This window comes from Carya illinoinensis, chromosome 5, assembly GCF_018687715.1.
Source record: "Carya illinoinensis cultivar Pawnee chromosome 5, C.illinoinensisPawnee_v1, whole genome shotgun sequence".
In the NCBI taxonomy this organism is placed as follows: domain Eukaryota; kingdom Viridiplantae; phylum Streptophyta; class Magnoliopsida; order Fagales; family Juglandaceae; genus Carya; species Carya illinoinensis.
The window spans coordinates 42,444,212-42,460,566 of record NC_056756.1 but is presented as its reverse complement, the minus strand read 5'-3'; the positions used below and the strand labels follow the sequence as shown (position 1 = coordinate 42,460,566).

The following is a 16,355-nucleotide window of genomic DNA, read 5'->3' as shown; positions in this document are numbered from 1 at the left end:
TGAAGCGTGAATGTGATAGATCTAAGATTTTGGCTCTTCTCAAACCCCTCATCATCCACCTTTACTTTTCAAAGTTCTTTTGTTTTCTAAATATGCAAATATATTTTATAAAATTCATCTATAAACTATATAATATTTAAAATCTATTTTTTAATAAAAATTAATTTCCAATCTCAAATACCAAATTAAATGATATCGATCTATAAACTTATTTTCATATGTTTTTTAAGATATAATACTTCCTTTTTCTACCTAATCTGTAAAGTTCACTACTGCAGTTAGACTCAACCTCTACAATTAAATAAGAGTAATGATACCCTTATTATCCCATTATTACTTATTTACTACTCAAATTTATGTGATTTTATTTTATTTTATCTTCAGCTCTGCCTTCTGCCCTTCTGTGATGGAAATGAGAAGAGGCTCTACCTGGTTTACAATGGAGATGAGAGGTGTGAAAATGTTAGCATTTTGAAATATAGTTATGAATTTTAAAATGAAAACAAAACTAACAGAGAGATTTAAGTCTCATAGGAGGTGAAGGGATTGACAAGTATATTCATAAAGTCAAGAGATTTGAATCTTTGATAGTCGGACATATAACTTATGATAGAAAGCAGAGCAGAAGGGCACAAGACATAACAGAAAGAAAAAATAAATAAAGGCATGTAAGCTTGGGTAGCAACCAAGTAATACCGGAGTAGTAAGGGTATCATTACCCATTAAATAATACTTCCATGTTTACTTGTTTCGGTCCCACTTTTCTCCGAAAGAAATATCTTAGTCATATATAGATTGTAAATATATAAATTAATGTAGCTTGATAAATTATGTTAGATTGTATATTTATTTTTACTATAAAGTAAATTTAATATATCATATAAATCTATGTTAATTTATGAGTTTATGTTCATAACTTTAAAAATTTATCACCGTTAAAGTAACTTAATAATTAAAAGTAATAATTTATATTAGTAACGAGAAATTATTTATACATTTTTTATAGACACTTTATTTGAAAAAAGTACTAATAATTTAGAATCTGTATGAAATTTTTTTTTCAATAGAAGTCACTTTACAAAAAAACAAATACATGAAATTTACATAATTTAAAACTATATCATCTATCATTACTATTAATGAGTGTGCTAAATATACTTGTAATTTGACTTATACTTTTATTTGTAAGAATCATTTTGTTAATTTTCTTTTAAAAATTTGAATTTTAAATTTTATAATTTTCAACAAATCAATAACTGAAGTGTAAAAAAATAAATTTTTTGTAAATTTTTCTTAAGTACATTTAATATTTTCTTTTTTTAATACTTATAATGGGTCTCTTGTTCATAATAAATAATATGGTTAGGTACAAATCTAAGTAGAAAAATTGAAATTGAAATATATTTTGTGAATATAATCGTACATATATAGTTTATGATAATTGCTACAAATACAAAGAGATTATATAAAATAAACTCATAAACTGATGGAGTTTCATAATTTTTATGAAATCCGTTATATCTATTTTGTAATAAAAATAATTTTATAATCTAATATATCACATTAATTTATATCAGTTTATATGTTTATTTTTATGTAATCTATTTGTGACTACAATATTTTCTATAATTTATTTGAATGTAATCATCTCGTTATTTAATTTTGAATCTTTTAAACGAAATTCAATTGAGAATTCTTCTCATAAAAGAGAAACAGTAGAATTTACCATAAAAACAAAGAAAGGAGGGGAGGGAGGGAGGGACCACGGGTTGCTCAGCTACTGAAGCGGGAGCAATTATTTGGGAAGTACCATTACTGTCTCGACTCCTGGCTCTTTCGGGCATCAACCACCACAACAAAACAAACATAAAAACACAATTCACGAGAGGTCCCACTCATCTTAAAGTCTGCATTTTTCTTTTTTTTATCTAATTTTATTAAATTAAATTAACTACTTTCTAAAAAAATGGAGTGCTCCATTCTGTGGAAATTTCTTGAAAAAAAAAAAAAGAATAATTTTTTTTAGAATAAAAGTTATTTTTCAAAAGTTTGCTAATTTATGTAACATATGTACTTCCTATAATAAATATGTGGTACAGAAATAATAAGTAAAATAATTTAATTAATTTAATAAGAATAAGATAAAATTAAAATAATAAATAATAAAAATAATTTTAAAATGTATAAAAAATATAATGTAATATGAGATGATAAGTAGTATTTATATTTAAAAAATACGATATATTATTAAAAATTATATAAAATTTATATATTCTAAAATTATAAATATAATTTTTTATATTAGAGAGAGAGAGTATAGGGAATGTGTGAATGGGTAAATCAGAAATGACACTTGAGATACTGAAATTGAATAGACTAAATAAAATTAAAATGATTTCTTCTTTCTGTAGCTGGTCGTCGTTTTTAAAAAAATGCATATACACAATCAGCTTGTTAATATTAAAATAAATAAAAACATTATAAAATCCGCCATTAAGTTTGCAGGTAAGGGAAAAGCTTCTATGCCTTTATGTTTGACCGCATTAATTGATTGTTAGTTAATTTTTTTATATATATATAGTAATTGAGGAACTGATTATAAATATGTTAATATATGTTTTTTATTTTTTAAAAATATTTAAATATATTAAAAAAATATGAAAAAAAAAAAAATTGCCGTGCCTCCCAGCATTTACAATTGTTTGTTTTGTTGAAAAAAGGAAATATTACAATAAAAAAGCCCCAGAAGAAACAAAGCCAACCAATTTCAAGGGTTCCTTGGGTACATCTTTTATGGGAAAAGATTAGGGTGTTTTTCGAGCAATCGCGATAAGAAACCCAATCGGAAGGGATGGAGGAGGAAATCGGCAATGTGCGCAAATCTGAATAGCCCCACTCTAATGAGCACAAGTTTCGAGTATCCGTGCTTTCCCAAACTTGAGGACCTAACCATTATCTCCTCTCAACACTTAGAGAAATGTAGTAAAGCAAAATAGTTTATGCTCTACAGATTTTGAGGTTTTGGTGAAGGAGAAGGGTAGTAACGATTTTGTCATCAACAAGAATGGGTAGGATAAGAGGGTGGAGAAGAATCAAAACAATATTTTAAATGAAACACGGTCGTTTCATTTATTAATATGGAACCGGTTACATAACGATTACATGAGGATAGTTACATTTATTATTTATCTAACTAAAAATTATTAGTTTTCTATTTAATTTGCATCCATATTCGTAGTTAACATATAATCATCTGTAAAAATAAATTTCGTCCTTGTTTAATTACACAGATAAAATAAGATAAAGTTAAAAGTTAAATAAAATATTATTAAAATATAATATTTTAACATTATCTATATTTTAAAATTTAAAAATTTAAATTATTTATTATATTTTATTTAAAAATTTTAAAATATTGTAATAATTATATGAGATAATCGAATAATTTATATAATTAAATAATGCCTTAGAGTTTGTCGTGTGCGCATTTTCTCCTCATATTCCATTGTCCATGCGCTAGTAATGATGCACATGAACAATTTTGCCACCATTACATTCTACTAACAAGTTCTCTTCTTCTTCACTTCAAGAAGACATGGCTAAAATACGGTCAATAATGTTACGCTACAACCAAGCTGCGTAACATCATATTATAACGTTATAGTGACACTATAATGTTATAATTTATTAATAAATTAATATTTTTTTAAAGTTTAAACACAATAAATCAAAATTAAAGTTAAAATAAATATTTAAATAAATATGATTTTTTTAGTAGGTTGTAGAAAAATCGTAAAGGAATAGTTATTTTATCATTTTACTTGTATTAATATCCGATTCAATTTGTGGTAGAATATTAGGAATTAAGAAAAACAAAAACAAAACAAAAGGAGAAAAGGAGGTGGGAGGGTATTATCGTAAAGGAGAGGGACCACGGGTTGAAAAGCTGCGGCGAGGTAAGCGGGAGCAATAATTCGGAACAAGTACGACCGCCTTTGAGTACCGTCTCTACCAACGACAAGGAAACCCAGAGATTAAAATATATAAAAAACTGCCCCACTTCTGAAACGTTACCTTGAATTGGCATTTGTTGTACAATTAATTAATTATTTTATTTCTCGAAATAAATAAATTAATAAATAAATGTCTACCATAAAGCTGTCAGGTGAGTGTAACCATAGGCAAAAGACGTCATTACTTTTCCCTCAAAAGAATTTACATGAAATAGTCATCTTAATGATTAAGAAAATTTGATTAATATGTAATTTATTTATTTTTAACTAATCATTCAAAATTTAAAATTTATACTGTATTAGTCATCTTCCTTTTTATAATAATAAAATATTATTATTTTTAATTAATATTTATAAATTTGTACTTTATAAATAATTAATAAAAAATTTATTCATATTTTCTCGTATTATTATAATTTTTGCATGACTATAAATAGATGAAAAAAATAATTTCTTAATTATTTTATATTTTAAAAAAATCAAAAGAAATATGATTAATATTATTTTATTAATAATAGGAAAAGACATGGTAATTCTAGGGATAATGTTACACTAGAGGGAAAAAAGGGGAACATAGGAAATAATAAAATATTAGAATGAAAATGCTACAATTTCCTTCATATTTGACTTTATAGATGAAGTTATTGTAGCTCATCTTCCAAATGAATTGTGTTTAACTAAAATCCAATTTAAGAGAAATTTAACAGATATTCTTTAAAATATGACTTTTCACTTACATTTAGTTAATCCAATATCAGTGCTCTCAAGATTCCAACTATAACTACAAAACCCAACCTAAGAACCCTGACAACATCATTATATATATATATATAAGATTAATGATACACTGACAACCATTTTTATTATATTTTATATAATTATATATAAAACATTGTGAATTTTCTTGATAGTCTTGGTTCTTTAAGAAGTGTTATAAATACAAAAAAAAAAATCATAAAAATAATTAAATAAATTGATATGACTTTCTATAATATGTTAAATTTATTTTAAAATAAAAATAATTTTACAATCTAATATACTATATCAAATGACAAGATTACTAACTTCATACAAGTATTTCTTTAGTTCTTCTAGTTCTTATACCAGGAGACATTTTCAGAAGAAATGATTGTATATAACAGCTACTTGCTTTGATCATAACCACATTTTTATTATTCAAAAGGCAACTACGTACTTGGTTTAATGAAAATTATGGTCATGATAATTAGTAAATTTTGCATCCAACGACATGACATGACATGAAAGATTAGATTAGACTGTAAGGCAGGTCATTCTCCCGAAGGTTATAGACTTCAGAAGCCAACGAGATGGTGCACATGAATATGGTAAATAATACGTTTCGGGACCAGAATATAGATCCAGATAAGATGATATCTTTCAATTTCTGTGAAAATATGGATTATTCAATGTTTAATTTCGTTTAGAAAGTAAATCCAATTAATCACAGCAGATCTTAAAACACATTGAAAAATATACAAAAGAATCTGAAACTGAAAGGGACGTAAGAGATCGTACACAGAATCCCTTCTTTTCATCATCATAAAGCGACCGTAGTCATTGTTTTACCGTATCGCTGCCGAGTAAAGCCACGACTGGGGCAAGGTTTCCCGTGACATATTAACCTGTGGTAAAGGCAAAAAAAAAAATATAAATCATGGCTTTGCATCCTCAGCTCCCTTGTCCTCCTCACCCATCACTCCTTTTGTCTCTCTTTCTCTCTCCACCACTCCCCTGATCAGTTTTATCGCTATAATAATCACGGGCGCAACTCCCCATTGCACTTCAGCCTTCTCCATCTTTCTCTCTGTGTAGAGCTCTTCACTATTCCTAGCAGAGTTATACCACTAACACGCGTTGGGTAATCGATGTTCGAGAAAATGCCAGGTTCAGATTCATTTTTGAGGCAGTTAAGTGGAAGGGAGGCTTGGAAATCAACGTCCAGCAGGTGGGGTGGGGGTAGAAAGTTTACTGGTGGTGGTGGGAGTGGAAATAGCGGGTGTGAGGGAATTTTGAAGCAAATGGAAGGGCTCAACATGTGTGGAGTTGAGAATGGTGGGATGGTTATGAGGAAAAGAGTGATGGTGGTGGTGGATCAGACCTCACATTCGAAGAATGCAATGATGTGGGCACTCAACTATGTAGCCAACAAGGGTGATTTGTTCACTCTTCTTCACATCATTCCTCTTTCCAGTAATGGTTCTGAAAGGGCTTCCGAGTCTTCTTGTTCTCCTTACCTGGCCAACTCTCTTGGCTCTCTTTGCAAGGCTTGTAGACCTGAGGTGTGTATTTGTCCAAATTTTTAAAGGTCAAGTTCGAGTTAGAATGTGAGAATATTGAATGTTTCCTGATCTTTTTGAATCTTTTGAGTGTCAACAAAATACAGAGCTAGCTAGCTCGTATGGGTATTGCATTCTCGTTTCCATCATGACTCTACTTTCTGTCTTTGATAGATCCCAAATGTTGAGAAAAGAGGCTAGCATGCTTTACTGTATTTGAAAGATCCTACCTGGTTTTCCTCTCTTACCTTCCAAATATTTTCGAAAGAGGGAAGTATTTTCGACTTTTTAATTTTTGTTTTTCTTTTTGTTTTACCCCTTTTAATAACAAGCCTCTTTTCTCTTCTTCAGATGAAGGAGAAGAGGAATAATTTTATCAGCTTCAGTTTACTTTCATCTTTTTCTTTTTCTTTTTCTTTTTCTTTTTTCTTTGCAGAATGGAATTATGCATATTTTTTTTCAGATGCTTTTCAGTTTTCCTATCAGTAGCCTTTTATCTTTTCCAGAGAGAGAGAGAGGGCCTAGAGTTTCTGTCTCCTACTAGAATTTACATTTGCATGCTTGACTGGGTGTAATATTCAGGTGGAAGTAGAGGCGCTGGTTATTCAAGGGCCAAAACTGGCAACAGTGATGAGCCAAGTGAAGAAACTGGAAGTGTCTGTGCTGGTGCTGGGCCAGAAGAAGCCATCTTCAATTATCAGCTGGTGGGTCAAATCTAAACCGTCTGATCTTCCTCTTCCCAACCTTTGATGTCTTGAATCTTTTGATCTTTTGATTATCCTATCATCATTTACTAATTGTGTGGTCTGAGCAGTTTTTGTGGGACCAGCAGTACAGAAGAGTTTGTGGAGCAGTGCATTAACAATGGGGAGTGCTTGACTGTTGGAGTGAGGAAGCAGAGCAGAGGCATGGGCGGCTACCTAATCAGCACCAGATGGCAGAAGAATTTCTGGCTCTTGGCTTAATCTTCAGAGACCCCTTAATTAGTTATCAATGTCAAAAAAGAAATATACACGGGAAGGCAGTATCTTATGTTATTAGCTTCTAAGCTCAAGGCCATGTAACCACTAACTAGATCTCTCTTTGTAATAATTAACCCAACCCAAACCACACCAACCCCACCCCCCCCCCCCCCCCCCCCCCCCCCCCCCCCCCCCTCCCTTCTCCCTTTCTGTCGTTCTCATGCCAGATGACCAACTTAATCATGCCTTTCTCTGTTTTTCTTCAAGTTTCCATAATTGCTGGGCAATGCAGTTAACTAAAAGGATCATTTCAACAGAGAAACAAAAATAATTATATTGACAAGTTCTCAAATTTAATTTTAAGCTTTCCTTGCAAATTAAACTTTGCCATGTCAACCAAAGTGTATTCTAGCATCGATTTGCTTGAAGAAAGACTTCGAAAGGAAAGTTAAATGCATTTGACTCTTGATCAGAATAGATGGGCTGAAACCTCGACACACAAGAATCGGAGAGGCTGGCAGGGGATGGGGCTTTGAGGCAAAACAACAATATTACAAGCAGCCATTTGAATTACGATTCACTCCTGAAACTTTGTGTTAACAGGTTGCGTATCATGCATGTTAACACTCAAGGGCATGTTCCAAATCAACCTCCAGGGCAAACCCCTATTTGGACGATTCTTGTATCCTAATCCGATAGTGCAATTAGGACTGCTCTGGCTTCAACAATGTATCAAGCACTTGGTCATCAATGCTAGTAAATGTTACGGGGATGCACACAAGCATTGTCTTATTATTATTATTTTTATTTGACACCATAGGCCCCATGGTGAATTCAATGGAAAACTATAATCCAAATGCATTCAAGTAAAAATTATATATGACAACCTATGATAAGCTGTAAAAGGTTTATAGTTCTTAGATGAAAAAAGATTATATTAAAAAATTTCAAGTGAACTAATCACGTCTACACGACAGAGTGAAGTCTCTCTTCTTTGTACCTTTTATATCCAAATCCCTATAAGATCCTCCGCCAATGTCCTCACATTCAACTTCATCTCAAAAGTCAAACTTTGTCATCTATTTTATCATTTACAAGCGGAAGCAGCTCCATCAGATTCCGCGGTGTTCGGGGTGTTCGAGGAGTCCCTGGCGGCTGTTGTGAGAGCATGTGCCTCACATACCCGTAGAACGTACATCCAACAAGGGTAATGGCACATCCAACAGCATTTAAACCCGAAATTGGGTTTTGGAATATCAGCCATGAAACAAGGACAGCAACTGCAACCTGTACATAACCAACATGACAACATAAATCGTTAAAGTTGAATAAGGAAGATATTGGTTGCATATATCCAGTCAACCAATCAATGGAGTGCATGCAACATTGGGGCATATGCTAAAGAATTCTTAGTTGGAAACAAAATTCCAGGATTCAAGTCAAGAACCCCACATCTAGGCGTCAACACGTGAAGATATTACGATAACATTGATAATAGTGAGAATATACATAAGACAGCTCAAATTATGTGTGCACTAAATTGATCTCACCTTCAAGTTTCCAGCAACATTAAATGTGACAGCAGTTGTGGAGTGAATCACATAAAAGATGGAGAAGTTAAGACAGAAAGCCATCACCCCAGAGCTGAAGATAATGACGAGGGACGAAGAAACAGACTCGTGGGTTTGAAGCCATTCCAAGACCCCATTACCTTCGAGTAGCATTGCAGGTACTGCCAGTATCATGGTTGCAAAAGGTGCCATATAGTACACTGTGTTGATGCTAATCCAACCAAAAATAAAAATCAATTTAACTAATAAATAAAACCAACTGACAGACCCCCCCCCCCCCCAAAAAAAAAAAAATACAAAAACACACACGGTACTGACTCTCACATGATTAAATTGGAGTAGAGGCACGGAATAAAAAAGACTAAAATAATTTTTATTTTTATGATCAACTTAATTGCAGAAAGGAAAGAGTAAGAAATATTAGAATTTTGATATGTTGTGACAGTTTACTATTGGAGGGACAACCCCTTCACGTTAAGCATCAGACTAATAAGTGACCTTATGCTGCTTCAATCCAGAATATGCAAATACTATCAATTACAAACTATGAAGAGAAACCCAGCACATAATCAAATACCTCAAGTATCCAAGATTCACTGTTTTATTCGGAATTCATTGTTCACGCAATTTTTTACCTCCTCAAACCACCACTCCTTTTGAAGATAACCACCAAAACTACCAAAGTTTTCCTTTTAGCACCCACTTTAACATACAAGTTGCAATTTGCCACTTTAATAAGATCTGACAAGTTGGCAAATTCACACCTTATGTTTCAAACTGGGGGCTAACAACTTTTTTAGTTTGGGGATGATATTGCACAAGGAGTGATAGTCTGAGAAGGTAAAGTATAATTTTATCCAAAAATAAAAATAAAAGGAAAAAGAAAGAAAGAAAATATATACACATATAAAACATCATTTAAAACCCTTGTAAACTCATTAGTTCACTTTGGCAGCAATGTTGCCAGTGCTTTTTCAACATCACAATGAATGATGGATATGGAGTTGTCAATTATAAAACTATTATTGTTAACATGGAAATCAATCTAATGTGGTAATGGGAAGTATCTGTTTCCACAGCTTTAAAATGCTGGAGATGCTGCTGTAAAGCACCAAAAAGAAGGTATTTATGGGAGATTAAAAAAATGAAAGAATGAGATGCACAAGTTCCTAATGCTAAAAAATGAAAAGCGACATTACCATAATTCATGAACAGTTTGTCTTTTAGTTATCAAGCTGTATTGGATAGAACAACTAATCAGTTTGAAACACCACTCACAAGTCATGGCCTGGGAAGAGTCTAGAGCACAAATCATGTGAGATGTTATCCATTAAATTACAAAATTTCATTCATGGACAATGAAAAGTATCGGCAAAACAAACCCTATGTTTCTACAGTAAATTTCAAACTTATTTATTGCCAGTACTGCCCAAGCTTCTCCAGCATCTAACGGAATCTACTTTAGGCTGTCATTGCCTGCTGGCAATAGGTGGTGTACTACATGAGGCCACACCTAGGGTTGAACACAATGACCATGAAAAGACCCCACATACTTTTCACTATCCAATGCACATGGAAGCACTGATATTGATGGAATCAATCTAAAGACATTCAACTTCATAATGCAACACAAGGTGAGTCACATCAGATATTGCATAGAAGGTCTATGGATTCGATAATAATAAACCAAGTGCATTGATTAAAATGCAATAGGAACAAAGACACTACCTGTCAAATTTGTATCCATGTAACAGAGATTCTGCAAGGATAGTTTTTGTGGAAGTAGCAAGACAGCCAAATAAGGCAGCACAGAATCCAAACATATTAAAACTAAGCTCTGTTACTGATGTGAGAAGAATTCCTCCAACAATGGGAACCAAAGAAGCCCAAATTCTCCAGTTGAAGTATTTTTTCCAAACAAGCCACTGCAAAACAACTGTTCATATATTCATCTATATCAGATCCAATCATGGCTTAGCTTAAGAATTATTCTTAAAGGCAAGGACATAGAAATAATATTATGTTATCAACACTTGAACCTGACCCGTAGTAGCAGGAGTGAATGACTTAATTGTTTGCATAAACGAAACTGGGATGTAACGTAAGCTCACATTCCCCAGCACAATGTTAATACAGAACACAAATGACATGGGAAATATTCTCCTCCAGCGATCTTCAGGGTCGACCACTATCAGTGGTTTAAGCTTCAGCACGTTAATCACAATGTATGCTCCAATGGACGAGCAGATGAAATGAATACACGATACTGATAGAGGAAACTTAAAATCCAGTTTCTGTAAGAAGAAATTAGTTCAGATATCACATAAACTATGGTGGTCACCACAAAAATGGCAAGGATAAAAAAAAACCATCTTCAACTGTTGTTGGTTGCAATCATAGGGGAAAAAAACTACTTAGTAAAGAAGGGAATGATTGAATTTGGATAACTTGGCATCCAATTGTCAAAAGCTATTTGGATTGATGAAATAGTGATGAAACTAGTTAAAGTAAAGTTGAACTCTTCCATTGAAAAAAGAGAACGACTCATTATCAGGTTTAGAGCCAAATAAAATAGCAAGTGGTCGGGAGAGCATCTAAGCATCCCACTCCTAAAAACAAATGAAATTATCAAATCCACAAGATAGTGAACTTAAATCTGAAATTAACAAAACCCAGTAACAAACTTCATCTTGCTTGCGACATTTGTGAGATAGAACCTTATTGCATGTGTCAAATTTAAGCACAGTTTTGAAAATAATAGAAAGGAAAGGCAAGCATTGCCTGCCATGAAACACATTCACCCACGCTATAACAGGGTTATTATGACAGAAGGTTCTCCCCCAACCAATACCTGATTGGCCTCTCAGCAAGTTACTTTGCACAACTTTTGGAAAGTATCCCTTGGAAATATAAAGTTAGAGAAAAAAAAATACGGGTGCAAAAGAAAACAAAATAACATGATTTGAAATCACAAAGTATTGTATACGATCCTTATGTTTGCACAACTTTTGGAAAGTATCCCTTGGAAATATAAAGTTAGAGAAAAAAAAATACGGGTGCAAAAGAAAACAAAATAACATGATTTGAAATCACAAAGTATTGTATACGATCCTTATGTCCAACAACCTTAGATTAAGATTCCTATCATGTTCCATATGAAGCTGCAAACCAACAATCAATCCAAAAATCAAATTTGAGATTTTAAACGTTTCCAAGCTGCATGCTGAATTAAATAAAAATATGTTTTTCAGTGATCACTTCTATCTCGTCTTTAAAAGAGAAAAGGCATTACGTGAGAAGCTGAACCCATCAAGTTATCCGACGTGACAAAATGATTGCAATCTATGGCTCCTAAAAAATAAAATTATAAAAACATGGAATTCGACTGTTACTGGCAAGGAATTTTGAGACATGAATGCCCCATGGTGGTTCATCAGAATACAGATTGATATAAAGAACAAGCAGACTACAACTTCATCGACAAAAGTTTTTTGGGCCCTGTATCACCAATCATTTTCAAATAATAGATAATGGGAATTGAAACAGAACTGTTGCAAAATATTCGAGCATGAAGGAGAAATCTAAAGATACATATCATAAGCACGTGAAGTCTCCAGTTACCATCCACCCTCATAATTTTTCCTCAATAATCACGTACTAGAGCGTGAACAGACAAAATAAATAAATATGATCACTAATTCCAATAATTTTACATCCACAGATCTATTCATATATCTCTCATTTACAATACTCACCAACACCCCCCCCCCCCCCCCCCCCCCCCTCAAAAAAAAAAAAAAATTTGGCAATTCTCCTCCCCCAACCGCAGGGGCAGGCATGCTCTCTTTGAAAATCGACGACGTGTATTTTGTACCCCATGTACTTCCATCAAATTCAATCAACCTAGTGGTTGCCCGCATAGAAAATTCTACGAAACTTCAAAATTCAGAAATTGGTGAAAAGTAAAAGAAAAAACAGTAATAGTACTGTAATTTTCCCTACAAAACAAAAAGATCATTGTTTTGGAACCAAAATACGAACGAACGCATCTGATTTCGTTTTTTATAAGGAACACATCTGAAATCTACAATAAGATTGAATTGAAAAAAATCAAAAACCCAAATCCAGAAATGAAAATTGAATTCAGAACATGAAAACGAAAAGGCAAAATAAATTAAGGGAAATGGGAAACGGACCTGAAAGATCCACTTGTTCATGATGATAACAGTGACGTTGAAACCCCACCATTGTAGAATTGCTAACAGAGATCTAACCACGGTCCACTGCAACAACTTAGTCTCCTCCATCACACACTCTTTTTCTCCCACCCCGTCTCTGGATATACCCAAATCACTTGAGAAGATCCCAAAAACGCACCTCAAGTTCCCAAAGCCCCTCTAGCCCCTGGGAACAGAAAGGGCCAAACAGAGAGAGAGACAAGAGAAATGGGAATTGGGTCGACTCTTTTTTGAAGTTTAGAAACGTGAAGGAGGGTGTACAGAACTTAGCTATTGTAATCCCATGTGGGATTTGCGTTTTTAGCTCTCTCTCTGTATTGAAAATTCTAAACGTTTTTCCGGTCCGTGTGTCGCTCACCCTCACGCCATGGAAATAATGTGTTCTGCTTTTTTGTGCGGTAAAGGGTCCCACTCCATCTCTCTGTCTAGGTTAGGGCACCGTGGGGCCCACTTCGTAGGTGGTCAGAAAATCGCAGCCATTCAGTGTATATACTTTCTGAGGAAGGTCGGGATTGACCAACACGAATTTTCAACCTTTTCTATGGCTCGGCTCGGCTCGGCTCGGCTAGAAGACCTTTGAAGACGGAAATTCAATGCTTGATTAAAATCGCGTGTGGGGGCGACACTTGGACTTTGACTCTGATCCTTCGGTTACGGTTAATTGGTCTTAAAAGGGATTTAAATTTAATAGGAAACAGTGACCTATGAGTCTATGACAACATCATGGCTCATGGCCCCGGGCTCCCAATTAATTTCGGCATAATCTTAAGAAAAAATAAATTTATTATCTATTTTTTTATCGTTCTCTTACCAATTTATCATTTTATGATATGATATTAAATAATAAATTTATAAATAATATAAAATAAATAATATCTAATTATTTAATATCACATCATAAAATAATAAATAAATAATAAAAATTAAAATAATAAGTAACATTACTCTAATTTAAAAAAAGTTACGCCATTAAAAAAATCTTATAATAATAAATTTATAAGTTGATACAATTTTATATGATTAATAAATTTATTTTATAATAAAAATAAATTTATTTTTTAAAATTTATAATTTAATACATTATATTAAATCATATAAATTTGTGAGATGTTTTATGGCAAAAGTATTCCTCTTCTCTTTTTACTTTACTTTTTTATAAATTTGTTCCATTATTTAGATGCCACAAAAATCTCTTAGAATTTTTATTCAAATTTCAGAGTCTAAAATAAATTAGAGATAAATACATGACTGTATATTATTATTTTATCTGTATTATCTCTCATTATAGACTATAAGTTTTACGAAAATGTACATATATTTTATGTCCTAATTTTATGGTTTTCATTTATTTGTATTAAATTAGAGTTTTGCTATTCATCATTCAACACACCACATTCTATACTTATTTTTTATTTTATTTTTATTGTTACTAAATTAATTGAGTTCTTCTACTCATCATCCTTACACCACATACTTGTTAAGGAAAAAGTAAAAATAACAAATAAAAAAATCAAATGTATTAAGGTTGGGCCAAGTTAACACAATTTTTGAATGGACAAAAATGTTACAAATTAAAGAGAAAACAAAAATGGAAATATGCAAAAAGTGAGGCCATTGTAAATCTATCTCTTAGACAAATATTACATTTCACTCAAAAATTAAGCTATGCAAAAGAGAGTCTGGCAATTATGTCTTCAAGATACAACATTATTTATATAGTGTGCAAATTGTAAATTATGAACACTAATCTTAGAACGAACTAATGTAAATAGTAGTAACAAATACAATATTTCGTTTGTCAATAAATAACTGTAAAAAACTCAAGAGATGCATCATATCGTTGAATTAAAATAAGTTTGTCACTTGCAAAATGCTAAATATTTCTAGAGCGTCAATACGTCTAGCGCATGTGGTCAATGTTTTGTACTGGGTGACACTACTATTATGTGTCTATCTTTATATTCTATTTTATATATTGTAAAATTTATTCACTTATAAACTACTAAAAATTTGATTATCTTTATAACGTGGGACTAACAAAAAAATTACACTGAAGGAAAATTTTAAAAAATAAAATTTATTTCAAATATTTAAAATAATTCAACAAAAACCATCATGGAAAGTATTATTCCAATTGTAAAAAATGATGTGCATGTTTCTAAAAGCAAGCATATGCCAAAAACGTCCTTTTCCATGATACCGGCCATCTTAAGTTGTCCATAATGTCATAAACCCTATAGATTACCTTACGCATTAACTACGCACGTAAAAAGGACAGCTCTGGTTAACTTTTAAGAGTCAACAACGCGTAGACTTTACATGTTGATAATGTCTTTGAGCGACTTTGGAGGTGGAGAAATGATATTCATTTATTTGTTAAAAATGAATAAATATAAAATTTATAAAAAAAATTAATTTTTTAATAATATATACTTTCTTTTTTAAAAGAGATACGCGACACTTATATAACTTATAACTATATCTAATATTAATCGTTACAAATTTGGATTCTTGGCGTCCAAATTATGTAGTTAATCTCGTCCTTTCCTTAATTGAAGAGCTAGAAGAAAATGGTATGGAGGTTTTCATGCATCGATGGAAAAAAAGCAGTTAATTGCAACGTTTCCTTTCGTGAATGCACTTCAAATTGAGTGGATAATCCACTATATACATAAAATATATGCAAATTGCATGTATCGATGGTCTCCGCCCTGACTTCACTAAGAACATGAGTCTAGATATGCATCTTTCTTTTAATTTTCTACACTATAATCGAATCTTTGTAGCAAGGTTTGAAAAAGGGCTTTGCTACATACAATCGTCAGATACAGTCGGCATGCAGTCGGCTGTACGGAATGAATAAAAAAAAATTATAAAAAAATTTTTTTATATTCAAGGGGACCTACATGAATTATAAAAAGTTATAAAAATAATTTTTTTTTTCATGTAGGTCCCGTATTAATTTTTTTTTTACAGCCGACTGCACGCCGACTGCATCTGCCAACTGCAAAAAGTATTTCTCTTTGAAAAATGGGAATTGGGTTTAAAACCGGATAAGGAACGCGATTAGATGAATCGGACTATTCATGTCAATTTTAAATATAATCGATATTAATAAAAAAATATTAAAATATATAATACAATTCAAATATTTAATATTGTGTTTCAAAAATAATAAAATATAAATTCATTCACTAATTTCAATAAAAATATTATATGATTCTAAATAGTATCAACAAACATATAATAAAAAAATGTTGACCGTTGAGATTAA

General features: G+C 32.0%; 2 protein-coding genes across 2 annotated transcripts; one reads left to right on the top strand and one right to left on the bottom strand.

The window, feature by feature from the left end:
• The first annotated feature begins 5,694 nt into the window (after positions 1-5,694).
• Positions 5,695-7,649, top strand: LOC122310504. Its single transcript, XM_043124411.1, has 3 exons — positions 5,695-6,313; positions 6,893-7,014; positions 7,125-7,649. The coding sequence occupies exons 1-3, from the start codon at positions 5,900-5,902 to the stop codon at positions 7,273-7,275; spliced, it is 687 nt and encodes a 228-aa protein (XP_042980345.1). The 5' UTR covers positions 5,695-5,899; the 3' UTR covers positions 7,276-7,649.
• A 540-nt stretch (positions 7,650-8,189) lies between these two features.
• LOC122310503 (UDP-galactose transporter 1) lies at positions 8,190-13,448 on the bottom strand. Its single transcript, XM_043124409.1, has 5 exons — positions 13,040-13,448; positions 10,888-11,137; positions 10,572-10,779; positions 8,823-9,054; positions 8,190-8,559 (listed from the first exon to the last, which is right to left on the bottom strand). The coding sequence occupies exons 1-5, from the start codon at positions 13,148-13,150 to the stop codon at positions 8,338-8,340; spliced, it is 1,023 nt and encodes a 340-aa protein (XP_042980343.1). The 5' UTR covers positions 13,151-13,448; the 3' UTR covers positions 8,190-8,337.
• Between the last annotated feature and the right edge of the window lie 2,907 nt (positions 13,449-16,355).